Genomic DNA, 26,987 nt, shown 5'->3' on the forward strand with positions numbered 1-26,987 from the left:
ATGAGCTGGCAATTCCATTCCTAGGTGTATATGCCCAGAGGGACTGAAAACGGGCACTCAAACAAGTACGTATACACACACACACACACACACACACACACACACACACGTTCACAGCAGCACTATTCCGCATAGTAAATGGGTAGAAACAGCCCAAACATCTATCCACAGATGAATGGATAAACACAGAATGCTACAGCTGTCTCTCATTCTGCATAGATTCCATACTTTTGAATTTACCTCCTCACTGAAGTTCATTTGCAAACCCCAAACCGATACTGTCGGCTTTTACTGTCTTTTGCGGACACGCCCAGAACAGCAAAAAGGTTGAGTTGCCCAACACGCATGTTCCCAGCGGATGTCAAGCAAGACAACACTGTCCTCTTGCTTGGGAAAAACTTCACAACACACATGTATTACTTTGCAATCAGATGAGGCCCTCCAAATTCTTTTTCCTTGAGAGAAAGGAGTGATTTTTCTGTAAAAGAACATGTCACCGGCCGGGCGCGGTGGCTCACGCCTGTAATCCCAGCACTTTGGGAGGCCAAGGTGGGCAGATCATGAGGTCAGGAGATCGAGACCATCCTGGCTAACACGGTGAAACCCCATCTGCACTAAAAAATACAAAAAAAAAAATTAGCCAGGTGTGGTGGTGGGCGCCCTAAGTCCCAGCTACTTGGGAGCCTGAAGCAGGAGAATGGCGTGAACCCAGGAAGCGGAGCTTGCAGTGAGCCGAGATCACACCACTGCACTCCAGTCTGGGAGACAGAGCGAGACTACGTCTTAAAAAAAAGAACATCCTACCAACAGGTCAAACAAAATGCAGCCTCAGTTAAGTTCTAGTGCCTAACACTGCATAAAGCACAATTCCTTCATTTTACAGGCGATGTCATATTCAAGGTCAAGTGCACTCACTGAGAAAGCCACACACTTATACAAGAATAGAGCTGTCTGCAAAAGCACATTTTCTGCTCTGGTCTTAGAGCCACACTCACGGGAGAAGCCAAACAACATCTTTTTCATCGCAGGAACCCTCAACCTCCTTTGGGCCCTCCGAGGTCTGAGGCTCCCTTTCTCCACTGAACTTTCTTGCCCAGATTGACTGGAAGGAGCCAATACCATTTCAACAACAAACGGATGAAATGCCCGCTGTGCCGGGCCCCGGGTCAAGTGCTGCACCTGCTGTCTCCCTCTTAATCTTCCTGACTCCTGAGAAGCAGACGCAGCCAGAAACTCCATCTTATGGACAGACAAACTGAGGCCCAGAGGAGTGACCCACCCATGGTGACACAGTCAGGCTATGAGACTGAACCCTGGCGTGTCCACCTCCAAACTGTGGTCTCTGCAGCTCTCTCCCTACCCTGTCCAGACACACCAGCACCTCCCCAAACCCACTCCGTCACCAATCTCTGTTTACTCCTTATTCCACTTTCCCGACCTCCCACTGAGGAGTAAGCCCTGGCTACACCAGGTAGAAAAACCGCTAGCAAACCCATGCACTATGACCCTGTCCCTAATCGTGTTCCGAATCCTGCAGCCATGAAGCACTCCCATCCCCGGCACCGAAACTCATCAAGCACTATCATGCTTCTAGGTCATGCCTGTCTCAGGCAACGGGTGTGTGCTTACAAAGAGCTGGTTCCAATCCTAGCTCTGCCAACTTCTGGGGCTTGACCAAGTGACTCGGGATCCAGGATCTCCTCCACCTGTGGATGGCACACACACCCCTGCCACTGTGAGGAGGACCTGCATCCCTGGACCTTGCCGTGGGGCCACCAGTACTCCCGGTGCAGGACCCTCTACAACCACCCCAGGAAGAGAAAGTTCCCAGGCAATGGGGCACATAGCACACTGAAGCAGCTGGCTTCTGTCCTGAGAGAGGGGGAGCGCTGCAGTTCTCAGCACAGGCTCATGGCAGAACGGCCCAGCCACACGGCTTCTGCAGGAATTGTTCAGACAAATAAACACCAAGAAATACGACTTAAAAAAAAAGAAAAAAGAAAAGAAAGAAAAAACAGAAAAACTGGCCATCCTCCAAAAGTGCTCAATGAAAGCACATGCTGAAATTTGAAAAACCTGCTACATCTAAAATGGGAGAATTTTACTATATGTAAATTATACCTCGATAAACCAGACTTAAAGAAAACATATTGGCCTGGCGCAGTGGCTCACGCCTGTAATCCCAGCACTTCGGGAGGCCGAGGTGGGCAGATCACGAGGTCAAGAGATCAAGACCATCCTGGCTAACACAGTGAAACCCAGTCTCTACTAAAAACACAAAAAATTAGCTGGGCATGGTGGTGGGCACCTGTGGTCCCAGCTACTCAGGAGGCTGAGGCAAGATAATGGCGTGAACCCGGGAGGCGGAGCTTGCAGTGAGCCGAGATCGCTCCACTGCACTCCAGCCGGGGCGACAGAGCAAGACTCCATCTCAAAAAAAAAAAAAAAGAGGCCGGGCGCGGTGGCTCAAGCCTGTAATCCCAGCACTTTGGGAGGCCGAGACGGGGGGATCACGAGGTCAGGAGATGGAGACCATCCTGGCTAACACGGTGAAACCCCGTCTCTACTAAAAAATACAAAAAAAAAAAAAACTAGCCAGGCTAGGTGGCGGGCGCCTGTAGTCCCAGCTACTCCGGAGGCTGAGGCGGGAGAATGGCCTAAACCCGGGAGGCGGAGCTTGCAGTGAGCTGAGATCCGGCCACTGCACGCCAGCCTGGGCGACAGAGCAAGACTTCGTCTCAAAAAAAAAAAAGAAAAGAAAAGAAAAAAAAAGAAAAAGAAAACAATTTAACCCAACAATGTCACCGCAGGTTGCCGGAAGTACACACGCTCCTGCTGAAGGGCACCGAGGGAGCCGGCACCGCACTTGGGGCCTTTCAGAGGAACCAGGCAACAAGTGCTATAGAGGAACATGGGGTCCCATACCCCCCATGCAACCACACGCCCCCACACCCTAAATGAAGCCCCCAGGATCCCGAAAGAGCAGGCAGGGATTCGGAGAGGGCTCTCTGTCCCCTTGACACCCCCACACAGGAGAGGATGCTGGGCCCGGCAGTAACAATCCTACGGCCAAAGGGTCCCCCGCTTCCTTTCTCTACAGGGACAGGATGCAAGGGTGGAGCCTCAGGAACTCAGGACAGAAACAGCCCTGGAGTCTGCATTTCAGCCTCAGTTGAGAGCTGCAGGACACATCAGGTGGGGCAACCTGAGCAGCAGCCACTTAGGGCCCCTGCTGCGTTGCGCACGGCGGCACCACACACTGTGGGTTTCTGCCACATTTGGGAGCGGCCAGCCTGCATCTCGCCTGAAGGTGTCCCTACTGAGCAAGGATGACAAGCAGCAAACAGCACTGGCTAGCCCCTGCCCCACCTGCCACCAAATCCATGGGCAGCCCATGGCGGAGCCAGGCAGCAGTCAGAGCCCCTTGCCTGAGGGCGCTGGGAAGTAGAATGGATGCCACCAGTCCCCAGGTGGCTGAAGGCTGTGTCAGGGACCACACAGGTGTCTGGGAACACAGAAAACCTCACTGAGCTTGGGCACAGTGGTACGTGCCCGTAGTCCCAGCTACTTGGGAGGCTGAGGTGGGAGGATCGCTTGAGCCTGGGAGGCTGAGGATGGAGTGAGCTATGATTGCACCACTGCACTCCAGTCTGGGCAACAGAGCAAGACCTTGTCTCTAAAAACAAACAAAAAGCCTTGCTGGCCCAAACTGCTTCTGAACCTCAGAGGACCTTAATCTAAGTCACCCCAGAGGCGAGCTTAAACTGCCTACACAGACGGTGGCCCCAGAAGCCACCCGCTAGAACACCAGTGCCTGAGCTGCGGAGCACCTTCCACGGACAGGCTCGAGCAATCCCCTCCACCGCCCCAAGAGGGGGCTGCTGTTCTCATTCCCCTTCCGCACGCTCACGGGATGGAGCTGGGGAGACTGGGAGCCCAGGGATACACCTGGCAGGGGGGTGGCCCCACAGACCCAAGGGCCGGGACCACTCACCCCCCAGAAGGCCCACTTGCAGGCAGGTTCGGCTCTTCTCCCAGGGGGGCCTCAATTCCAACAAAGCCTCAGAATGACCTCGGTTTCTGTGAACTGGACCCCGGGCGAGTTCTTGCATCTGAAATTGGCCAGGGTGCACCGGCTGAAATGTCACCCGGCTCCTAGGAGGGCCGCGTGCCAAATGCCTCTCCTCAAGGCCCTTAGTGCCAGGGGGTTTGTGGAAAAGTGGAACAGTAGCCATGCGGCCCGGCACGGCCAGGTACAAACCAGGGACTCAGTAACCAAGCAGGCCGGCGTCCACAGGCCTCCCAGGACACCTCCTTCCCCAGCGCTGCCTCCATGCCAGTCCAGCTGCACTTGTGGGAAAGCAGCCGGCGGTGGACAAGCCACGAGCCAGGAAATGTCACCGCTGGCCCTGTGGTGACGCCTGGGAGGAGGAGCAGGGGCAGGCTCTGAGTTGTTTTAATTATTAGGCCAAGAAAAAATAAAAAGGTGAAAAACTACAGATGAAAGAAAATGGAAACAAAACCCCTGCAGTCCCACCACCCAGATGACGCAGACAACCGGCGCTAACATTCCGGATAGAGGTAACTCCAGATGACGCGGATGACCCGCACTAACATTCTGGATAGAGATAACTCCTTTTTCCTTTAAGTTTTATATATGTAGTTTGCTTCGTTAATTCCGAAGCTCATCAAAGATTCTGCCCAGAAGACACACCGTAATCGGACCGTAATCAGATATTTAAGCTATTTCTCGATCTCAGTCACTACACATGACCCGGATATTAACCCTCTAGGACCGTCGAGGAAGCTGGTCCTGACAGGGGATGTCACTGCCGGCACATTTTCCAGGCAACTGGACAGGAGGTGGCCCAGCAGCTCCCCGAGAGAAGCGGACCAAGGGGCACGCCCACCTGCTGTCACGAACCCACCTGTGTCCCGGCCCCTGATGTCCCCGGGAATGGAGATGGCGACCAGCACTCCCCGCAGCCCTCACTGGAACGCCTGTGCATGGGCAGCGGCCAGGTCTCTGGCCTGTTTTGTGAACTGCCGTGGCACCCGGAGCAGGGGCTCCCACAGAGAGGCAACCTGCCTGCTCCCCTCAGGGATCCTACCTTGTTTTTGAAGTGCACCTCGATGGGCATGATGAAGCCAGCGTACCCCGACTCCTCTACTTTGTAAGGGGGCTCCTTGCACACTAAAAAGAAAAGGAAGAAACACACGCATCAGCTTCCTGCCTGTTTCAGGCCCAGTCGCCAGCGGCAGTACTGCACCCCTCAACCCCACCACCTCCTCCCAGGGGCTTGGCTGGCCTCGCAGGGGGTGGCTTTTCAGTAGGTTGAGCCCCCGTGACAGGGTTGACTTCCACGGCAAAGGGATCTCAGGCATACAACAGCAGGGAAGAGGAGGAGAAAGGAGACTCGGCCACCGGTGTGGTCAGCAGAGAGTGAGAGGGAACATTAGCCTGTCATTGGGGCCCTTGCTCCTGCAGAGGACGAGGAGGCTGAGGCCAGAGAAGGCTGCACAAGTTGACCCAACTCAGGTCAATGTCGGTAAGTGTGGCCTGGGTGAGACATGAAACCCAGCAGGCAGGGCCACACACTCTACTGTCACCACCTCCAGCATGGGGGCTGGGCACCTGCTGCACCACAGATGCACGCGCTCAGAGACGGGGGAGCCCCAGGCGGCTGGGACCCTCCTCCTGGGTTCCAGTTTAGCACCTAATAAAAGCATTCCAAAGCAGCATGAACAAAACCCCACTGAACCCAGAGATGTAAAAAGATTTAAAAAAAAAAAAAAAAAAAAAGGCTGGACATAGTGGCTCACACCTGTAATCCCAGCACTTTGGGAGGCTGAGGTGGACAGATCACTTGAGGTCAGGAGTTCAACACCAGCCTGGTCAACGTGGTGAAATCCCATCTCTACTAAAAGTACAAACATTAGCCAGGCATGGTGGCAGGCACCTGTAATCCCAGCTACATGGGAGACTGAGTCAGGAGAATCACTTGAACCCAGGAGGCAGAGGTTGCAGTGAGCCAAGATCGCACCACCACACTCCAGCCTGGGTGACAGAGTGAGACTACGTTTCCAAAACAAACAAGCAAACAAAAACTATGCTTAGTGCCTCATGCTTGTAATCCCAGCACTCTAGGAAGCTGAGGCAGGAGAATCACTTGAACCCAGGGGTTTGAGGCCATCCTGGGCAACACAGTGAGACCCTGTCTCTGTAAGAAATTAGCCAGGCGTGGTGGCGTGTGCCTGTGGTCTCAGGGGCTACTCGGGGGGCTGAGGCGGGAGGATCGCTTGATCCAGGAGGTATGATCGTGCCATTGCACTCCCGCTTGGGTGACAGAGCAAGACCATGTCTCAAAAAAAAAAAAAACAACAACAAACGAAACTGAAATAAACAGCAAAATATATGTAAAATAATCTCCTATAATCTCATCCCCCAGAATAAACCATCAATGTTTTGACCCGTATGTTGTTACTAGGAAAGCACCATGGAAGCAGTGTCTTCTCACTTTAAGAAAAAATCTAGAGCCGTAGAGATCAAATCCCGCGTCCCTCGCTTCCCCCTCCAGATGCAACTACGACTGGGAGACAGGAAAAAATCCTGGCCACTGTGTGTCAGTTTTTTCCCCACTTTACTGAGGTCTGGTTGACAGGTTAAGAAGCTGCATAAATTTAATGCCCACCTTTAGATGAGTTTGGGGACGTGTGTACATCTGTGAAACCATCACCACCACCAAGGCTGTGAACATATCCATCACCTCCCAAAGTTTCCTTCTGCTCTCTCTCACTGTTTTTGTCTTTGAAGACCACTGAGTTGCCCTCTTAGCAATTTCAGTGTATGCTACAGTATTGTCAGCTATCGGGACTCTGCAATACAGCAGATCCAGAACTTACCTTGCAAAACCGAACAACGGTACCTTCTGACTATCATCTCCCCGTCCCCCAGCCCCTGGCAGCCACCCTCCTACTCTAGGCTTCTCTGAGTGTGACTGTTTTAACTGCTGGGTGTGTGTGAGATCATGTAGTCTCTGTCTTCTGGGTCTGGCTTTCTTTGTTTGCTTGTTTGTTTTTCTGAGACGGAGTCTCGCTCTCACCCTGGCTGGAGTACGATGGTACGATCTCGGCTCACTGCAACCTTCGTCTCCTGGGTTCAAGCGATTCTCCTGCCTCAGCCTCCTCAGTAACTGCGCCCAGTCAGTCTGGCTTCTTTCACTTAGCATAATGCTCATTGCTAAAAATCTTCATACACACATATTTGCACTAGTAAGGTAATTCTTAAGTGGGTCAGAAATTGCTAGAAAACTGGCTGGGCATGGTGGCTCACGTCTGTAATCCCAGAACTTTGGGAGGCCGAAGTGGGCGATCATCTGTAGTTTATCACCCAGGCGGAGGCAGGAGAATTGCTTGAATCCGGCAAACAACATCTATCAGTAGGGTAGGTTTGGAGTGATGACCTGGGAACCTCGAAGACAGGGCTGACTGGACAGCCTTGAACAGGGCCCCTGCCTACATGCCACGTCTGTGCAAGGCTTGCTCAACTGGACCGAGGTGGGCACAGCCTCCCCAGAGACCAACGGTAGCCCTGGCTGCCCTGCTGGGAGCTCTGAACACCACTGCCTGACATCAGGGTCTGCACACGAATCAAAAACACACTCCCAAACGACAGTAGAGACGATATCCGCTCCATTCACTCGTTCACGCCCCACTGTCTGTGTCAGACAGAGTCAGAGGCTGGGATGATCAAAGAGGCCAAGAAGAGGCCCCTGACTGGCCGGGTGGCTCACGCCTGTAATCTCAACACTTTGAGAGACCAAGGCGGGCAAATCACGAGGCCAGGAGTTCCAAACTAGCCTGACCGACATGGCGACACCCCGTCTCTACTAAAAATACAAAAATTAGCTGGATGTGGTGATGCACACCTGTAATCCTAGTTACTGAGGAGGCTGAGACAGGAGAATTGCTTGAATCCGGGAGGCAAAGACTGCAGTGAGCCGAGATCGCACCACTGCGCTCCGGCCTGGGCGACAGAGCGAGACTCCATCTCAAAAAGAAAAAAAAAAAAAAAAGAAGATGCCCTTGGCCTTCAGTGCTTACTCCAGGGGGAGTCATCGCCCTCAGATCAAGGCTCGCCCTGTGGTGAGGAGCAGCCCTGCCTGCAGGGCACTCTGGCTCTACAGGGAGCACCTGCAGCCTGACGGAGGCCGGCCCGGGCACCTGCGCCCCAGTGTCCATTCCACTCTCCTTCCCGATCCTCTGACATCCTGCCAGGATGGTGGACAGGGGACCTCCAATGATGAGGCCCACCCCACACCAAACCCCCTCCACACACCAGTCCCCCCGCCACCTTCTCCTGCAACTCGCCACTCAGGACCCAGCTGCCCACCACTGGCCCTAGACCCCAGTCCACTGCAATCCTCTCCGGAGGCTCACCTGAGGCCAACTGCTAGCAAGTCCACCCCAAAGCCCCTCTGGAATTCAGCCCTGCCCCGGTGCCATGCCTCTCTCGTCCAGCCTCAGGCTCCTTCCGAGGCACCTTCTGCACGGGGAATGACCAATCCTCTGACTGCGCCCACTGAGGGAGGGCTCCCCACTGTCCTATACAACCCGCGAGGTGCCTTCCGCCTCAGCTCTGTGCAGCCCAGCACCAGATCCCACGATCCAGCCACATTGAGCCTCTCAAATCCCCAGCTCACTTCCTCTGGGAGCCCTGCTCTGAGCCCCCACAGGCTCCCCGGTGTCCTGTACCCCTCCACCGCAGGACTTCCGTGCTCACTTTGCCTGTCTCCCTCCATCCCCACCTCTAGACGATAAGCTCCATCTCACCGAGTGTGACATCCCCAGGGCCTGAAATGGAACCTAACACTTCCTTTCGGAAGCATCTTATATCCCTTAAACACTGCCAAGCTGGTCTAAAGTGCAGCAGGGGGTCGGGCGCAGTGGCTCACGCCTGTAATCCCAGCACTTTGGGAGGTTGAGGCAAGTGGATCACTTGAGGCCAGTTCGAGACCAGCCTGGTCAACATGATGAAAACCCGTCTCTAATAAAAACACAAAACTTAGCTGGGCATGGTGGCGCATGGCTGTAATCCCAGCTACTCGGGAAGCTGAGGCAGGATAATCGCTTGAACCCAGGAGGCAGAGGTTGCAGTAAGCGAAGATTGTGCCACTGCACTCCAGTCTGGGTAACGGAGTGAGACTCCGTTAAAAAAAACTAATAAATAAATAAAGTGCAGTATGGGGCCACACACCTGAAAACTTAATCTGAACCTGGGAAGGAAAGTGGAGGCAGAACAGAGGAAGGGTGGCCTGTCCCCAGCAGAGGAGGCGCGGGCATGGGCAGTGGCCTGGGATTTGCTCTCAGACTCCACCCATGCCCCGTCCTCTCCCCACCCACCCATAGTCTGAATCCCACCCAGCCACAAAGGCCCACAGCAGGGCCACCTCCTTCGAGAAACAGACCCCATGTCCCTCGGCCTCTGACTTCCAGGTCACATGCTTCCCAAATCTACTGTCACATCTTTTCTCATGGTCCCCACCCCTTCAAGGAAGGAATCCTGTCCTGTGACGGGTACTCCAAACCTAGAGAACTTCTATCCCCCCAGACAGTGCCAAGAGGGACGGCAGTCGGCCAAGCGCCGGGGATAGTCTTCAGTCCAACTGGGGAGACCAGGGAGACGCACCGGCCCACTCTCCTGCCTCAGAGCCCACATGAATCAAGAGGACAGGAATAAGGCCGTGAGAGTGAAGGCAGGAGGGAAGAGGTTTGAGCCACCTGCGAGTTTCTGGAAGGCAGAAGTCGGACGAGGACACTCTGGGCAAGGGGCAGGATGAGGAGGTGACGGCTCAGAGTCTGCTACGGGGGCGCCGTAGGGCAGGGACAGCCACTGGTGCCAGAAGGCTGAAGGTCCTGGACTGGCTGAGCAGAGGGCAGGAGTGAGGATGAAAGCTGGGAGAGGGAAAGGGAGCACGGTGGGGGAGGAGGGTGGGAGCAAGAGAGTGAGGGCCTGAGCTTCTCCCTGAGGTGACAGCAATGTTTTGGAATTAGACAGCGATGATGGAATCAGTGGTCATGGCTGCACAACTATGTGGATATACTGAAAACGCTAACTGTACACATTACAAGAATGAATTTTATGATGCGTAAATTTTATCTCCATAAAGCGGTTATTAAAAAAAACAAAAGGGCAAACTGAAAGGCTGCGCTGGGGACAGGAGCCCTGGGATCCCTCCCTCCTGCCCATCCTCCCTCCCGCCCATTCCCCTCCCCGTGCCCTCCCCCTGCCCAGGAAGTTTCAGGTTTCCCTCTGGGAAAATTGAGATGACTCCGTGTCTCAAGGAGCCAATGATCTGGGGGAAGCTGAAGCTTGCAGCGTGGAAACCAGACCCCAAGGAAGGCCTTACTCATTAGGAAATCAGGAGGCCTGTGAGCCTTCAGGTCTGTGGATGAGCGGAACCTACCCTCCCAGCACAGAATGCTCAGGAGCTCCCACCAGGAGGAAAGAGCCCGAGGAGACAAATAATTTGGAGACCCCAGAGAGCTTGACAAAAAGAAAGTAAAAAAAATAAAAACCGAGAGTCAATGTCCTCAGATTCAAGGAGATATACATCCAACAACAACAAAAAAATAAGATATTTCTAACAGGGAAAATTACAGCCAGGCACCACAGCTCACACCTGTAATCCCAGGCACTCTGGGAGGCCGAGGTGGGAGGATCACTTGACACCAGGAGTTCAAGGCTGACCTGGACAACGTTCTCTACTAAAAATACAAAAAATTAGCCAGGCGTGGTGGTGCGCACCTGTCACCCCAGCTACTCGGGAGGCTGAGGCACGAGAATCACTTGCACCCGGGCAGCTGAGGTTGCCGTGAGCCAAGACAGTGCCACTGCCCTCCAGGTGACTGAGCAAGACTCAGTTTCAAAAAAAGAAAAAAGAAAACAAGAAATAAAATGAGGATCCCAGAAAGAAGAAAAGAGAGGAAATAAACAGATGGAAGGAAACTGTCAAATAAATAGAAGGAAACTTTCAGAGCTAAAATGAAGGACACTCAAATGTCACAAAACATAGTGAACAGCAGCAAAAAAAAAAAAAAAAAAAAAAAAAAACACATGATATCATAAAGCAAACATCCTAAAAACATCCTAAATGTTTCCACAGAAAAAAACAGGTCACGTGTAATGGGATGAGGACCAAATGGCATCAGACTTTCCAGAAGATACTAACACAACGCCTTCACAGCGCTAAGTGATACGTGCTCCCAAAACATTTGGGAGCAGGAGTGTTGTGAACTTGGGATTTTTCAGACTTTGGAATATTCGCATTCCACTGGTTCAGCATCCCTAACCCGAAAATCCGAAATCCAAAATGCTCCAGTGAGCATTTTCTAAGCATCATGTCAGCACTCAAAAAGTTCTGAATTGACCGGGTGTGGTGGCTCCCGCCTGTAATCCCAGCACTTTGGGAGGCCGAGGGGGGTGCATCACCTGAAGTCAGGGGTTCAAGACCAGCCTGATCAACATGGAGAAATCCCATCTCTAATAAACATACAAAATTAGCCAGGCAAGGTGGTGCATGCCTGTAATCCCAGCTACTCAGGAGGCTGAGGCAGGAGAATCGCTTGAACCTGGGAGGCAGGGGTTGTGGTGAGCCAAGATCGTGCCATTGCACGCCGGCCTAGGCAACAAGAGCGAAACTCCATCTCAACAACAACAAAAAAAAGTTTTGGATCTTGGCCAGGCACGGTGGCTCACGCCTGTAATCCCAGCACTTTGGGAGGCCGCAGCGGGCGGATCGTGAGGTCAACAGATTGAGATCATCCTGACCTACATGGTGAAACCCCGTCTCTCCTAAAACTACAAAAATTAGCCAGGCGTGTTGGTGGGGGCTTGTAGTCCTAGCTACTCAGGAGGCTGAGGCAGGAGAATCGCTTGAACCCGGGAGGTGGAGGTTGCAGTGAGCCGAGAACGCGCCACTGCACTCCAGCCTGGGCAACAGAGTGACACTCCGTTTCAAAAAAAGTTTTGGATCTTGAGCCGGGCATGGTGGCTCACGCCTGTAATCCCAGCATTTTGGGAGGCCGAGGCGGGAAGATTTTAAGCCCAAGAGTTCAAGACCAACTTGGGCAACATGGTGAAATCCTGTCTCTACAAAAAATAAAAAAGCTGGGCATGGTGGTGGGCCAGTAGTCTCAGCTACTTGGGAGGCTGAGGCAGGAGGACTGCTTGAGCCCAAAGGTTGAGGTTGCAGTGAGCTGTGATCACAACACTGCACTCCAGTCTGGGTGGGTGGCAGAGCGAGATTCTGTTTCCAAAAAAAAAAAAAAAAAAAAGTTTTGGATTTCGGATTTTCAGCTCAGGGATTCTCGATCTGTAATTCGCAAACCACAAAATTACACCCAACCAACCCACCATTCCACTGTGAGAAGAGAATAATGGCATCTTCAAATATGCTAGGACTCAAAGGGTTTACTGCCCACATGTCTGTCTGTCTTTTTTTTTTTGAGACAGAGTTTCTCTCTGTCACCCAGGCTGGAGTGCAGTGGCATGATCTCGGCTCACTGAAACCTCCGCCTCCCAGGTTCAAGCGATTTTTCTGCCTCAGCCTCCCGAGTAGCTGGGATTATAGGCGCCCGCCACCGCCCCGGCTAAATTTTTGTAATTTCAGTAGAGATGGGGTTTCGCCATGTTGGCTAGACTGGTCTTGAACTCCTGACCTCAGGTGATCCACCTGCCTCGGCCTCCCAAAGTTCTGGGATTACAGGCGTGAGCCACTGAGCCTGGCCAGAAATGTCTTAAGTAATTAATCTCTTGGGATATTACTTGAGAAACTGCTCTACCAAAACGAGAAAATAAATCAAAACGAGAAAATAAACCAAAACATAGGCTAATAAACAAACCACCTCAGGAGAGCAGGAGAGAAAAGGCCCAGGGTGGTGGCTACAGGGGTGTCTGGAGAACAGTCCACTGTAATCAGAGAAGGAAGGCACAGACAAACAGCATGAAACACTCAGAGGACTTTACAAAACAAACAAGCCAGAAGGCCAGGTGAGGCGGCTCACACCTGTAATCCCAGCTACTCCTGAAGCAGAGGTGGGAGGACTGCTTGAGCCCAAGGAGTTGGAGTCCAGTCTGGGCAACAACATAGCGACACCCCATCTCTAAAAGAATTTTTTTTTTTTTTTTTTTGAGACATAGTTCGCTCTGTCGCCCAGGCTGGAGTGCACTGGCATGATCTCGGCTCACTGCAACCTCCGCATCCCGGGTTCAAGCGATTCTCCTGCCTCAGCCTCCTGAGTAGCTGGGACTACAGGCATGAGCCACCACAGCCGGCTGATTTTTTTGTATTTTTAGTAGAGACAGAGTTTCAGCATATTGGCCAGGCTGGTCTTGAACTCTTGACCTCAGGTGATCCACCCGTCTCGGCCTCCCAAAGTGCTGGGATTACAGGCATGAGCCACCACGCCCAGCCAAAAAATTTAAAAAAAAAAAAAAAAAGCCACAGAATAAATGAAATGATTGAGAGAATGGGGGGAAAATGAAGGTATTGATAAAGACACAACACAAAAAGGAGAAGTAAGGGGGGATTCCAAAAGCCACAGACCAAATGTGAAGCAAGCTAAAATAGGGCCAAATTTTAACCAAAAATGACCAAAAAGAACCCGTTTGCCATGGACCTGACTTGGAGCCTCCTCCCTGGAGTGGCCCAGGGTTCGGGAAACGGCAAACAGGGGCTGAATGAAGTCCTGCCGTCCCAACCAGCCTGACGGTGGCAGCGTCAAACGCGTCAACGCTGCCTACTGCTAGTTCCCAACTCTTACAGTCAATCCACAGCCGGGGAGTGAAGTTCTTGGTCTTCATCAACAAGCTTCACAACGTCCAGTGTAGCCTCAAAAGGAGGGGTGCAGCAGGGTCAAAAAAAGACAGGGTACCGGTGGCCTTGCCTTCCTCAGTGGAGAGTCAGAAAACACTAACAAAAGCTGATCAGGTGCGAGGGTCCATTCAGTCATCAAACACTTAGTAAGCACCTACTGTATCCCTGCGGGCACCGAGCATGTAGCAGCAAACAAAACTGATAGAAACCTCTTACTTGGGGTGGGGAGAGGGATGGACAAGATAAGGAAGTAATATGTACAAGATGTTAAGATGGTGCTAAGGAGAAAACCAAAGCAGAAAAAAAAGGCTAAGAAGCATATGGCTGTGTGGGTGTATTGGGCAAAGAAACTGCGAGTTAGCCCAGGCAGCCAGAGGACTCCCTAAAAAGGGTGACGTGGGACTCTGCTGTGAAGGATCCCAAAGGTAAACAGGCTCACATCATCATTCAGAGTCACAAAGACGACCAACGCAAAAGCGAGTCACTGGACTATTAAAAACTTAGAGAACACAGTGGGTAAAAGGGGGTACTTTGGGATAAATTCTAACCCTTCAAGCCGGTAAATCAGTAAGTATTGTCTACATTTTCAAGAAATAAGAAGCAAATGAGCTGCTGTGAAGACAGTCCAGAGAGGGCTAGGAAGATGGCCCCGGGGAGGGAGGACTAAGGAGGCCAGGAACAGCAACTTTGTACCTTACATGTTTCTGCCCAGTTTGATTTGTGATAATGTAAGCCGCCTCGGAAGTAAAAGATACTTTTTAAGTACCTCAAGTATCATTCCAGAGGCTGGAGTGCTTTAAGAGGTTCACTCCCTCTCTCAAGTTTTATTCAGTGCAATAGCGTGTGAGCTGGGAGTTTACTTTCTGATACATTTGATGGGGCTGCTATCTGTCTCCAGGCCCCAGAGACAGACTACAACAAACAGGGCTCAGTTACTAATTTAAAGGCTGCCTACAAACTGACACTGAAGCCTGGCATGGTGGCACGCGCCTGCCAGGAGCTCAAGGCCAGCCTGGGCAACACAGCGAGCGAGACCTCATCTCTTCAAAAACAAACAAAAAACAAAAAACGAACCCTTGAGAGTGAGCCCCACTCATGACCCCATCTTCCAGGTACCTGGAGCTTGGAGAAGGTGCTGTGTCAACATGGTGGGGAGTTGGCCGGGCGCGGTGGCTCAAGCCTGTAATCCCAGCACTTTGGGAGGCCGAGACGGGCGGATCACGAGGTCAGGAGATCGAAACCATCCTGGCTAACACGGTGAAACCCCGTCTCTATTAAGAAATACAAAAAAAAACTAGCCGGGCGAGGTGGCGGGCGCCTGTAGTCCCAGCTACTCGGGAGGCTGAGGCCGGAGAATGGCGTGAACCCGGGAGGCGGAGCTTGCAGTGAGCTGAGATCCGGCCACTGCACTCCAGCCTGGGCGACAGAGGGAGACTCCGTCTCAAAAAAAAAAAAAAAAAAAAAAAACAAAAAAAAAAAAAACAAAAAACATGGTGGGGAGCAAAGGTGAAATCAACAGTCTCAAAGTGGATGGAAATCGGCGTCCAGGGCCCATCCCAGAGCTCCGGGGACAGAGAAAAGGGGAGTGGGGGAGGGGGTTGGTGAAGGAGAAGTGGAGTGGATGCCGCCAGAGAAAGGAAAGAGGGCCTGGTGCAGGAGGGGCAGCCAGGCTTCTGCTCTGCCGACATGGCGCGAAAGCAGCCACAGGCGACACCCACGCGAGCGGGCATGGCCGTGCACCAATAAAAACAGGCCGCACTGGCAGTGGCCAGACCCAGCCCACGGGCCAGCCTGCCCACCCTGCTGTAAGCACAGGCAGCGGCCTGCCCCCTGGGCCCATCTCCCTGTCTGCACGAGAGGGCTGTGGCGAGAAGAAAACGTGATCCTGCGCACGAAGGGCTGGGCAGGAAGTGCTCGATAGATGGCACGTGTCCCCACAATTAGGAAGCGCTTTATAAATATCTGCCGCTGTCAGGAGCCTCCGTGGCCATCCTCTAAGAGGCTTAGAGAGGGAGGAAGGAAAAGGGGAGAAGGTGAAGACTCAGGAAAGGAGAAATGCAGAGGCAAAGGGGAGCCGCAGGCTGAGGGAATCGGAGGTGAGCGTCCCTTCAGCATGAAATGCTTCTGCTGCTGTCAACGCCCGTCACTTCCCCAATAGGCTGCAAACCACTCACAGGCTCAGGGCCAGGGTCCCGGCTCCCGGGAAGCTCCTGCTTCAACCTAAGCACACCCACGCTTGTGTGCGGCTTACCTCCTGTGGCCCCTGGAGCTCCCAGGACCCCCATACTGCAGGGTAGAGGGGTCACCAGCCCAGCCAGGGCTCTCCTGACCCTGAAGCGCTTCGCTACAGCAAGTCCCTCATTCCTTTATCAACACGTCACTCAAGAAGTATTTCTCGAACCCCTGTGATGCGCCAGGCCCCGGGCTTCACACTGGGGACTCAGCGGTAAGAAAAGCAGATGCGGCCCCAGCCCTGATGGCGCTCCCCAGACCACCACCTCTCTCTCCAGTTCCACACCACAGTCTTCCCCTGGGGCTCCCTTCCCCAGGAGGGCTTCCCTGATCATAAATTGGGTGCGTTCCTGCCTCTGCCCCGTCACACTGCACCCTCAGGAAGGCCAGGGCCCCCACGCCACAGGTGGAGGCGCTGACAGAATACACGACTGAGGCACTCGTGCTGAACCAATGACAGTCTGAGGCTTGAAGGGAGAGGGAAGACACGGAAGAGAAAAGACGGTGGTGACATGAGCTCCTGCATTCTTTCTGCCCCAAATATTCGGAATCTTTCACACAGCACCCCCAAGCAAACCTAGGGCCAGTCGGCAACTTTCTGATCACTCACCAGCTGGCTGACTTCACCTTTCCCACCCGTGCCCACCTGGCTGTTGCTTCCCAGAGCCCGGGTCTAAATCACGACACGACAGACCGCCACCACCTCCTTCAGTTTTTCCTACAACTAACTCAACAGCTGGAGGTGACGCGGCTCCAATGCCCCCACGCCGAGGGACGCAAGCCGGAACCTCACGGTTGGGGGGTCCTGCTGCTCCTGAGGGAGGGGTGGAGCCTGGCCTTGGGAGGAGTGGAGTCAGACGGGTCCGTGCTGTGGGCACTCAGGGCTTGGGGCCACTCACCGCGTCTGGGCTTGGGGAAGCTGTCGTGCAGCCAGAAGACCACCTTCTCCACGAAGTGCTGGATGTCACATTGCTCGGGGCCGCGGACAAACACCATCCAGTCGTGAGTGAACCCCTCCGTGGTGGGCTTCTTGCGCAGTTGGGCACGGTGCCCCAGCTCTAACCTCACCTGGACGGTGCACTGGAGGGAGAGAGAGGTGGGGAGACCAGGTCAGCACACGGCTCCACGCAGGGGACTATCCCCTCATCCACAGAGAACTTTCGATAAAGACCTCCAGCAGTGCTATACGCTCTCAACCCAGTGAGGAGCACACAGACAGCTTCCCAGCGTGCTAGCACCTTGCCGCGGACGCCCCGTGCCTTCTCCCCTCCGTACTCCCACGCAGCCCCTGCGTCTCCTCCCATCCACCCCCTCATCCTCAGTTCCACCCGCACAGCCTCCTCACCAGTCCCCAGCTCAGCCCAGCTCACTCCTGCCTCGGGGCCACTGCACTGGCCTAGGATGCTCTGCTCCTGAGACTTCCCAGGCTGGCGCCTCTTGTCACTGGGCTCTCAGCTGGACTGTGCCTCTGCAGGGAAGCCTCCCCTGACCACCGATCCGAAAGCATCCACCACCGCTCCCATCACTCTTTATCATAGAGGATGCTCTTCCGAGCACTTGCATTATCAAAAGTCATCTTGCGGATGGCTGTCGGTGTCTCTGCCACCTAAGCTTGTTGACACCAGCATTTTCATTCCCACGCACGCATCACAGCGCCTCCCGGAGGCCCCTCTCCTTCCCCTAAGTCATCAGCTACAACACTGGCTTTCAGTTTCAAGAGCAGAATGGGAGGTTCCCGAGGAGAAGGCAGAGGCCAGCCTGCGGCCCCCTGGTGACTAGTCCCAGGTGGACCCTTGGCCTGGGCAGCCCAGCCCCCTCCGCTGAGCGAATGTCATGTCTGACACTTAGGTCTGAAATACAAGGCAGCGCAGGCCAGTTCCACGCTACTGAACACAAAGCCGCATGCCTTCAAAGCACTCTTCATACCTAGGTTGGCCAAAACCACCAACAGGGAACCTACAGTAAACATCCACCCTGCTTTGTAAAAACCTCCCCGGACTTTTCAGATACCGCCCTGACACCTACTATCAAACACAAGAATGTTACAAAATAAAGCTGCGGCCAAGTACACACTTGCTTCTAAGTGCTGAGATAGCCGGGAGACAGCCAGACCGTGGCCTGAGTCCCACGCCCTCGCCCGACAGAGCCGCCCTCCCAGGCCCCAGACCAGACAGCTCCCATCTGCGCCTTTCCACGCCATCGCTCGGCAACTGGCCAGGTGTGTCCCAGTGGCTGCAATCCCTCCAGTACCTGTCTCTTCTTTGGCATTCCGAGGCCCCGTTCAGACCCCGCCACCTGGCTGAGTGCCCCGGCGCCTGGCCGGCCTCCCTCCCTCTCCGTCCCCCTCTCTGAGCTCTCAGTTGTCACGCGATTGGAGCCGCTGGGGCAGGCAGATCCTATCGCCCCCACCCCCGCCCGCCATGTTAAAGCTTTCCAAGGCTTGTCACTCCCTCAGCAGGAAGCCCGAGCCCCATGTACATCTTCCATGCGTGTATTTCCTCAAGTCTGAGACACTCGTCTCTTTTCACGTCCTAACCCTTTTGAAGTCAGAGTCCAGCGTGCACCCACAGGAGCACACGCGCACACACACAGAAGCTGCGCCTGAGTTGGTGGCGCTGTCTTGGTATCTCAGAGTCCCGGAACTGAGGAAATGCAGGAAACGCGCACATTCCAGCTCAATCCTACAGCCAGCCCCAGACACACCAGGAACATCCACCCCATCTCTCTTCATCTCTTCTAGTGCTGCAGCCTGGGGGCCCTAAGCGCGTTTCAAAACCCTACTCATCTTGAGTCCTGGCTCACACACCGCCCTCTTTCCAGGACCCTTTCTGGTAGCCACGCTGGAGAGCAACCCTGAGTCCCCACCGAAGCCTGTGGGCAGCTCCACGGGAGCCCATTCATCTCATCCCCCGCTCCTGGGAGTTGGCGGCAGCCCCCAGGGCCCCTGTGAACTCTCTGAGAGCAGGGACTACCTCTCGTTCGTCCTCTTAGCCTCTATCTTGAAACCACGGGACAGGAGGCCTGGACGATGCTGGATTAATTAAACCAGAGAGCCTCTCAGGTCAGGGAGTTCTGAATGCTGCTTTCGGAGAGGGCAGGGCCACGGTGGCAGATAAGGACAGGCCAGTTCCAGCGTGTGGAAGAACTGGCTGGAGGGGCTGAGGGTTCTGTGCGCACAGCAAGTTAGGTGTAAGAAATGAGGCAGAGGTGTGCAATTTGTATTTGGCAACTTAAAAAGTAAATTAAAACATGTACATGATATAAATACACAATTTTTATTTGTCAACTAAAAATTAATTTTTAAAAGAAAATGGGGCAGAGGGGCTTCCCTTGGCTCAGGACGATTATCCCTCTGGAGTTCCCTGGGAAAAGAGGGTGGGGACTCCCCAGGGACCAGGCACACTGCAGGGGGTGCCTAGGATCGGGCCAGAGTGTCCAGGTCGGACACAAAAGAAATAACCCGTGGTAAGTGGATGACAGACACGGGAAACGGGCTCAGAGTCAAAGACCCCCGGCTCTCTGTGCACCGCCTGGGGTGCAGGCAGAAAAGGGCAAATGGCAAACCAACGGCAACTCAAGCCCATACAGAGGCAACCAGAGGGAATGGCTGGAAAAAGGGGTGAACACAGCCTGAAGCCAGAGAACTGACAGGACCCGAGGGTGGAGGACATTCAGGTGACCTCAAGATCCAGGCAGCAGGGACATCGACATCGACAACCTCAGTGTGGGAAGAAAGTGGGGATGGATGGAAGACCAGGCGCTCTCATAAACCCCGGCGCTGCGGATTCATGAGGATCTCAGGTAAAAGTACCCCCACCGAACACACGAGGTGAGGGCTGAGCATCGGCACAGCAATACTCAGGCCAAGCGAAAGCGTCTATCTGAACAGCACGGCATTCCGACAAACCCAAAACAACACCGACATTAGCCCCAGTCGGCTGTGATCACCCTCTATGCTTACACGCGTGGGCCTCTGCCTTTTTCTCTAGAAAACAGGAAGGCAACCCCTGTCCCGCTGGGAGCATTACAGGTGAAAACGAAATCTACATATACATCATGGGAACAGCACCAGGATGTGGGAGAATGACCCCTGCTGCTGTGGAGCTGACTCCCACACAATGACAGCGTCTCCTCGGAATCACTTATTCACTGACCCGGCCACTCAGACCTCGGCCGACTTCCCGGCATTTTTGATGACAGGGAGTTCCTACTCAGGGCACGCAGGCGGCAGAGCAGTTATTGTGAAAGAGTGAAAGACTGTGGTTCCACTGGAGAGGGGGAGGATGGAAGCACCAGAACTCCGCCGCAGTGGCCAAAGTAAACAGGAAGGTTCCGAGGCAGCGATGGGTAATCTTCGCAGCCGGCAGGCCAGGCCCAAAGCGCTGCCCGGGCGACACCGATGCCCTGGGGGCTGGCGCCAACTTGAGCCTCAACACCCACGGTTAAGGGCACACCCCAGACTCAGCCAACAGATGCAAAGTTCGGGTGCCTGGCCTGCTGCACCCAGGGGACTGTGGAGCACTGAGGGGGGCACTCCCCGGAAGGGTGGGATAACACAGAGTCTCTGCTGTTGTAGTAAAAAAGGAATCACGGATTCAGTAAGACGCTCAAGCCACGTCAACGGGAGGCAAGAAGCGGAGCCCCGGCCAACGCCTTTGACTTGTCAGGTCATGATAATTTATTAGCACAGCTAAGCCAATTCCATAGCCAAGGGTAACCACCCCCCTTCCCCCACGCCACCTGGACTCTTTCCCTGGCCATTAGGACCAAAGAATTGAAGCTAATCAATTAGCTGCCTCTCTAGGAAGGGTGCCTGGCTGCAGAGGTTAACTGACAGGCTCTCTACAATGTCTTAGAATGAATGCATCTGATTGGTCAGTAGCTCTCCCCCAACTTTATCCCAGCAAGTTCCTTCAAGGCACCAGGAACGCCTGCTGCTGCCGGGAGGGCACTTTTTTGGAACCTCTGGACTGGATGGCTGGAAACAAGCCGGGGCGCTTTGGTCTCGAGGATTTCCACTTCCCTGCACCTCTGGGATCACCCTGACACCCACTCCCCAACAAAAGCCCTGGATAAAGGGGAACCTTCCAGGACTGTCCTGGAAAGAGCTGTCCATCGCACTTCTGGGAAATCACCTGAAAGACAGTGGATGGAGGGATGGGCACAAGCGCTCCAAGGGCCATCTGGGGACAGTTAGGCTTGGGCAGAGGGCCTCAGCTGGGACACTGCCTTCTCTTCAGGCCAGCTGGCAGAGGGCACTTGGAACCAAAGGGCCCAAATCCCAAATCGGGCAAACCAGGCAAACAGCCCCTCGAGGGCAGCTTCCCTGGGGCTTTCTCAATGCAGTGTGTGGATCTCCCCAGGTGTGGGCTACAGCGGCCCTTGCCTGGCAAAGAGCCCCGAGCCAGCCACGTTCCAACAGCTTCTCACAATTCCTTCAGCCCATGCACCGCACGCACTTCCTGCAAGCCCTTAAGACAGGTCTTCAGCAACCAGTTTATCTGAAGGTTTCCCTGGTCTCGTGGTGGGAATTCTCAATAGGTGCCCTTCCTCCGGGAACCTGCCCTTCACCCAGTGGTGTAATGACGCCTGGAGTTTGGCTACTGCATCTAATTCCCTCGTAGGCAACCATCCCTCCCCCACCCGCAGGAGGGGAGAACTGAGGAGTCTTTTCCCCTTTCAGCCTAAATGGATTTTGAGGTCCTCCTGGGCTGAGCACGTGCGTGTGTGTGAGCCACACACGCACAAACAGGAAGCGGTGACGAGGTTTGGGCAATCCCACGGAGACCCAATAAAACACCCTGTGGAACCTTCTCCTGCCAGGTCCGGTGGGGGGCCCTCAGTGGTAACCACTGAATTCGAAGGTGAGAGAGACCAGGAAAGATGGGTACTCCTCTGTGACAGTCCTCTGAAGCGGAGAGCTGCCCACCCAGAGGGCAGGGGCCTCTCACTGACAGGTACACGGGGCCCTGGTCCCCTGACTGCTGGCACACTGGGGCTGGGGGCCAGCACCTCCCCCCTCTTCTGGCTGCGTCTGTCCTAGTCCCTCTGATCCAAGGCACAATGACAAAGCGATGAGATGGCACTCAATGAATTTCTCTCTGGAAACTCTCTCAGAGAGGTGTGCAGACCACCTGGAAACGCAAATTCCCCTTTATAGGGCCCGCCGGTTCCTGGTAAGACCGACTCTCTGACCACAGTGTCAGCGGAGGCCTGGGCCAGACTGTTTACAAACCAGGGGCCCAAAGATGTGTAGACAGTGTACCAGGTATCTCCCAGGTTCTCCAGCGGGGAGCGGGAGGGGCCTTGGTGGACTTTCTGAATGGGCACAACCCCAATAAAAGCATCTGTCACCAGACCAGGTGGGCCTGGCTGCAAACGGACTGATTCCGTTACTTGTATTTAACCAGCAGCTGGCAAAGCTGAGTGCAAAACCTCCTGTGACGAACCACAACGGGCATAAAGGGAAACGGGACTCTGGTCCCTGCCCTCAACTGCTTCACAGTATAATCACTTTAGGACAAAAAAACTGGCAGGTCGGCTTTCCAGGGAGAAGCTTCAGAGCTGGGAGCAGGCGGGAAATCTGTCACACCTCAGCCAGCGACCTGGGTAATTCGGAGCTTTTCGGGCAGGTTTGGGGAACCAGCCGAGTTGCAAGAGAAAGACTCTACCCAGCCTTGCCTGCTGGTAGGACGTCCTGAGACTGCATTTCCGCATCTGTGAAATGGGTCCCTGGCATCAACAACAAACTTTCCCTGCTGAAGAACATCGTTGCCAGGCAGCTGCTCTCAAATCCAAACCCAGGAGAGCATGTGCAGGACCAGCAAGCAGCAATTCAAGTGTGGGGGTGCTCCCTGGTCCTTTTGAAGAACGTGACCGCCCAGATGCTGACACCACCTCCCAGCTCCCTAGGCAGCCCCAGTCCCCGTGACCTGCTCTCAGGCCCTTTCCCAATCTCTTCGGCATCTGCTCAGCCTTATCCTTGTCACGTCCCAGTCCCCTCCCCCGGCCCCAGCCCAGGAAACAAACCACACTCCTTCCAGACATAACCCTTAAGTGAGCAGGGAACTCGCTCATCCCCCTGCCAAAAAAAATACAAATACCACAGACAACACCAGCACAGACTTGGGGCGGAGGGGGAATCAAACATGCGGGTTACGGTTGGGGCAAAGAGAACAAGAAAGGCGTTTTCCTGGCCATGGGGAAAAGATGTCAATGTTGAGAAGCTGGGAGCCCAGAGCACAGCGGGAAATCCTGCTCTTAGAGGGGGTCTGAAAGTCCTAGAAAGTAACAGAGGAAAGCAGAAAGAGAACCAAAGCTTCCCAAAGCCAGCGACTGGGTGGAAAGCTGTGCTGTTTCCCACTATACCGAGGCACTAACGTTTTGTGGCATCGGGGGCTAGTGGGAGCGGAGGCCCAGGTTCTGCTGGATTCAAAGCATTTTCCCTGTGCCAAGAGTCCCTCAGGGACACTGACCGCCAACTCATCTGCTTGGGTAAAAGATACCATTCTCTCCTGTTTCTCCAGGGGCCTCCTGCTCTGTGAGGAACGGACAGAGAGCCCTCGGGCCTCTCTCAAACTTGCATGAAGGCTTTGCTGGGGAAGGAGAATCAGACTTTGGGTCCAAACACACTTCCCTCTGGGAGCCGCTTCCCTTGCAAATACTTCTGCAAGGAGGGAGACCATCGCCATGGATGGAACTTTCTGCGATGATGGAAATGCCTCTGCACTGCCCGACACAGTCGTCAGTAGCTCAGTAATGGTGGTTACTGAGCGCTTAAAACGTGGCTGGTGAGATGGAGGAACTGAAGTTGTCATTCGAGTTAGTTTAAATGTAAATCAGCCACAGATGCTGGTGACTGTGGTACCGGGCAGTGCAAAGCCAGCTCTCTCCCACGCCTGTCTACCTGAGCGAGACCTTTCTCTCTCTCCGTCGCAGACCAGGAATGCCACCCATTTCCACCATCCCACTTACATAAGTGACAGCCACCCAGACCTCCGGGGTCCCACACATCACAAGGGGAACAGACACGCTTCAGCCTAGGACATCTCCGCCGGGGACTAAGGAAGGAGGGCAGGGGCCATACCCTACGCCTCTGTGTGCCCAACGGGACTTGCCTGGAGTCAGGCTTCATTGAAAGTGGACACTAAAGGTACATTTCATTTGGGCTTTTAACTCGATACCAGATTGGAAGCAACAAGCTCTGTCTCTTCAACGGAAATCAACTCACACCATGCCGTGGAAATCCACCGATCAACTGCTGCAAACTCTTCCTTACCTCTTAAGAGGAAGGCAGCAACACCCAAATCAGACGGGAAGCCACTGGAACTGGGTACCAGAAGCATGAGCCACCTGTCTCCATGACCCTGTGCCACAGGCGCCCAGATGGGCAGGAGGGAGGTTCCTTGCCCCCCACCCATGAAACCACACAGCCAGACAGTGCCACCTTAGTGGCGCCAGCAGCCAGGGACGCCCCAACCTGCCCTTTCTAACGGCGGAGATTTCGGCTGCCACCCCCACAGCCCCACGACACCTTTCCTGGCCTGGCGCCCCTGAAAGCCAGGGCAGCCGGGCAGGAGGAACAAACGATCCCATGTTGGGGGCCAGCAATGGCTCTGGACTTGAGGAAGAGGGGTACGGGCTTGGGTATTGAAGAGGCAGCGTAGAGTTGGGTAAAGGGGGTACCAGCGTGCAGGAAGACCTTGTGTTTATGAGAACCGACACAGACCAATGGAGAGGGGCCGTCCGGAGCGTTTAGGGAGGCTGGGGAACCCACCCACCCCGGGTTTCAACTGAGACTCTTAAGATCCTGGGGGCAAAAAAAAAAAAAACAGAAAATGAGGTGGAAGAAGGGAGAGGGTAGCGGCTGAGACATCAGGACCGATCAGGCTGAGGGGCGTTAGATGAAGTGGGAGATCCTGAAGGCAAAGGTTGTGCAGGAGACTGCGGGACTGTGTCATGACAAACCAGCCTGGGAGGGAGATGTGGACTGGGGTGAAATGTGGGGAAGCCTAAATCAGGATGCCACGGACGGAGACGGCCCAAGCTGAGGGCAACAGCAGGCAATCATTGACTCAAAGGTCTGGGGCATCCAGATCAGAGAAGCAACTGCTCCTGGTCCTGGTCTCAGGGCAGAGGATCTGAAGGTGAAACAGACAGCCCCACCAGGTCTAAGGCAGAGTGACCAGGGCCTGAAACTAGAAGGGGGCTGAGGCGGCAGGGTGGGTCAAAGAAGTCTGAAAAAGCAAGTACAAAGAGAGGGGACACTCCAAACAGGCCTGAGTCCCTGCAGCAAAAGACAGAAGGCCAGGGTCCTAGGGAGTCTGAGGAGCTCAGGCCAGGGCTGGGGTTGAAGGAGAAAGGGTTGCTATGGCTGCAGCCGGGGCAGGAACAGAGGGGAGAGAAGGCTCAGGCCCAGGTAGGGGGTGGGTGGAAATAAATCTTAGGCTAGGCCTGGGTTCAAGGAAGAGAGACGCTGCAGAGCAGGGTCTCAGGGGGCCGGGGACGCCTCATCTCTGAGCTGAGGTTGAAGGGAGGACAGGCAGCAGGTTGGGGACTCAGGGAGTCTGAGGCGACTCCGGGCCAAGGGTCCAGACAGGAAAGGAGACAGTGACTGGCCCTGGACCCAGAGAGGAAAAGGTCTACAGGGCAGATCCCAGGGGTCCCGGGAGGGGTCTGGACAGGGCCGAGATCCCAGAAAGTGCCTGGAAGGAGCTCTGGACCAGGCTGAAGTCCCGAGAGCTGTCTTGAGGTCCCTAAGCCGGACTGGGGTCCCCAGGGGCGTCCCAGGTGGATGCAGATCGGACTGGGGTTCCGAAGGGTCTCCCGGGGGGCTCCGAGCCAGGCTGGGGGGTCACCAGGGGCGTCCCAGGGGGCTCCGGACCTGGCCCAGGTCCCGAAGGGGGTCCGAGGCGCCCTGGCCGGGCCGGGGTCGCGGATGGGGGAGGGGCGCCCCCGCCCCACATAAAGGCCCGGGGAGCAGCGGGCGCGCACAAAGCGAGCAGGCGGGCGCGGAGCGGGGAGGCCGGGACCGGGGAGGGCCGGGCGGGCCGGCGGGCGGGAGGGGGCCGGGCGGGCTGCGCTGGGGCGGCGCGGCCGCTCCTCACCTGATTGTCCATGGCTGGCGCCCCGCCCCGCCCCCGGGCCCCGCGTCGCTCGCCGCCGCCGCCGCCGCCGCCGCCGCTCAACGCCGCCCCGCCGCCCTCATTGTCTGTCAAGCGCCGCCGCCGCCGCCGCCGATCCCGGCCGCCCGCTCGCCCGCCAGCCCCGCGGAACCGGAAACCACCGCCAGCCCGGGTCGCGCACCGATCACGGGCCCCCGCCGCCGACTAGGGCCCGCCGCATCGACTGACAGCCACCTGGGCCAATCGACGGCGCGGACGGCCGCTCGTGGCGCGGGACTTCCTGCCTGGCGGGGGCCTGCCGAGCTGCGGTCGGAGGGACGAAGCCCGCAGCCAATGGGAGGCCAGGACCGGAGGGGCGGGAGGAGGGAGGGAGGGAGGCGCGAGGCGAGCCTGGCGGAGGGGAGCGCGAGGTGTGCGCCGCACGTGGAGGGGGGCGGGGGCGGGACGGGCGCTCCGCGCCTGCGCGCTGTGGCCCGCAGGGGGCGCTGCCTCGTGGCTGGAGCCTCCAGGGCGGGAGCGTTCAGGGGCTGCAACTGAGGTTACTGGTTCGAGCCCTGGGGAGGGATCCCCAAGGGCCCCCGGTAGGTACACTTTTGTTTCCTGACCGCATGATGCTGCTATGTGACGGAATGAGCCCTGGGTTCTGGAACTGGAGATTAATTTTTTTTTTTTTTTTTTGAGACACGGTCTCGCTCTGTCACCCAGGCTGGAGTGTAGTGGCACGATCTCCGCTCACTGCAACCTCCGCCTCCCA

At 55.2% G+C, this 26,987-nt stretch overlaps 1 protein-coding gene across 6 annotated transcripts in view; it reads right to left on the bottom strand.

Moving 5' to 3' along the window:
• Positions 1-26,392, bottom strand: part of MLLT1 (MLLT1 super elongation complex subunit) — a 76,521-nt gene extending 50,129 nt beyond the window's left edge. For 2 of the 6 annotated variants that reach the window (XM_074025561.1, XM_045380924.3), the window contains exons 1-3: positions 26,216-26,392; positions 17,009-17,189; positions 5,112-5,194 (exon numbers count right to left, since the gene is read on the bottom strand). In XM_074025561.1, coding sequence (XP_073881662.1) covers positions 5,112-5,194; positions 17,009-17,189; positions 26,216-26,227 — 276 coding nt within the window. In that variant the 5' untranslated portion in view covers positions 26,228-26,392. Of the gene's footprint in view, positions 1-5,111; positions 5,195-17,008; positions 17,190-17,454; positions 17,714-18,359; positions 18,483-26,215 lie in introns of those variants that run through there. The other 4 variants (XM_045380925.3, XM_045380923.3, XM_074025562.1 and 1 more) reach the window with 2 other exon arrangements.
• Positions 26,393-26,987: the final 595 nt, after the last annotated feature.

This window comes from Macaca fascicularis, chromosome 19 (assembly GCF_037993035.2).
Source record: "Macaca fascicularis isolate 582-1 chromosome 19, T2T-MFA8v1.1".
In the NCBI taxonomy this organism is placed as follows: domain Eukaryota; kingdom Metazoa; phylum Chordata; class Mammalia; order Primates; family Cercopithecidae; genus Macaca; species Macaca fascicularis.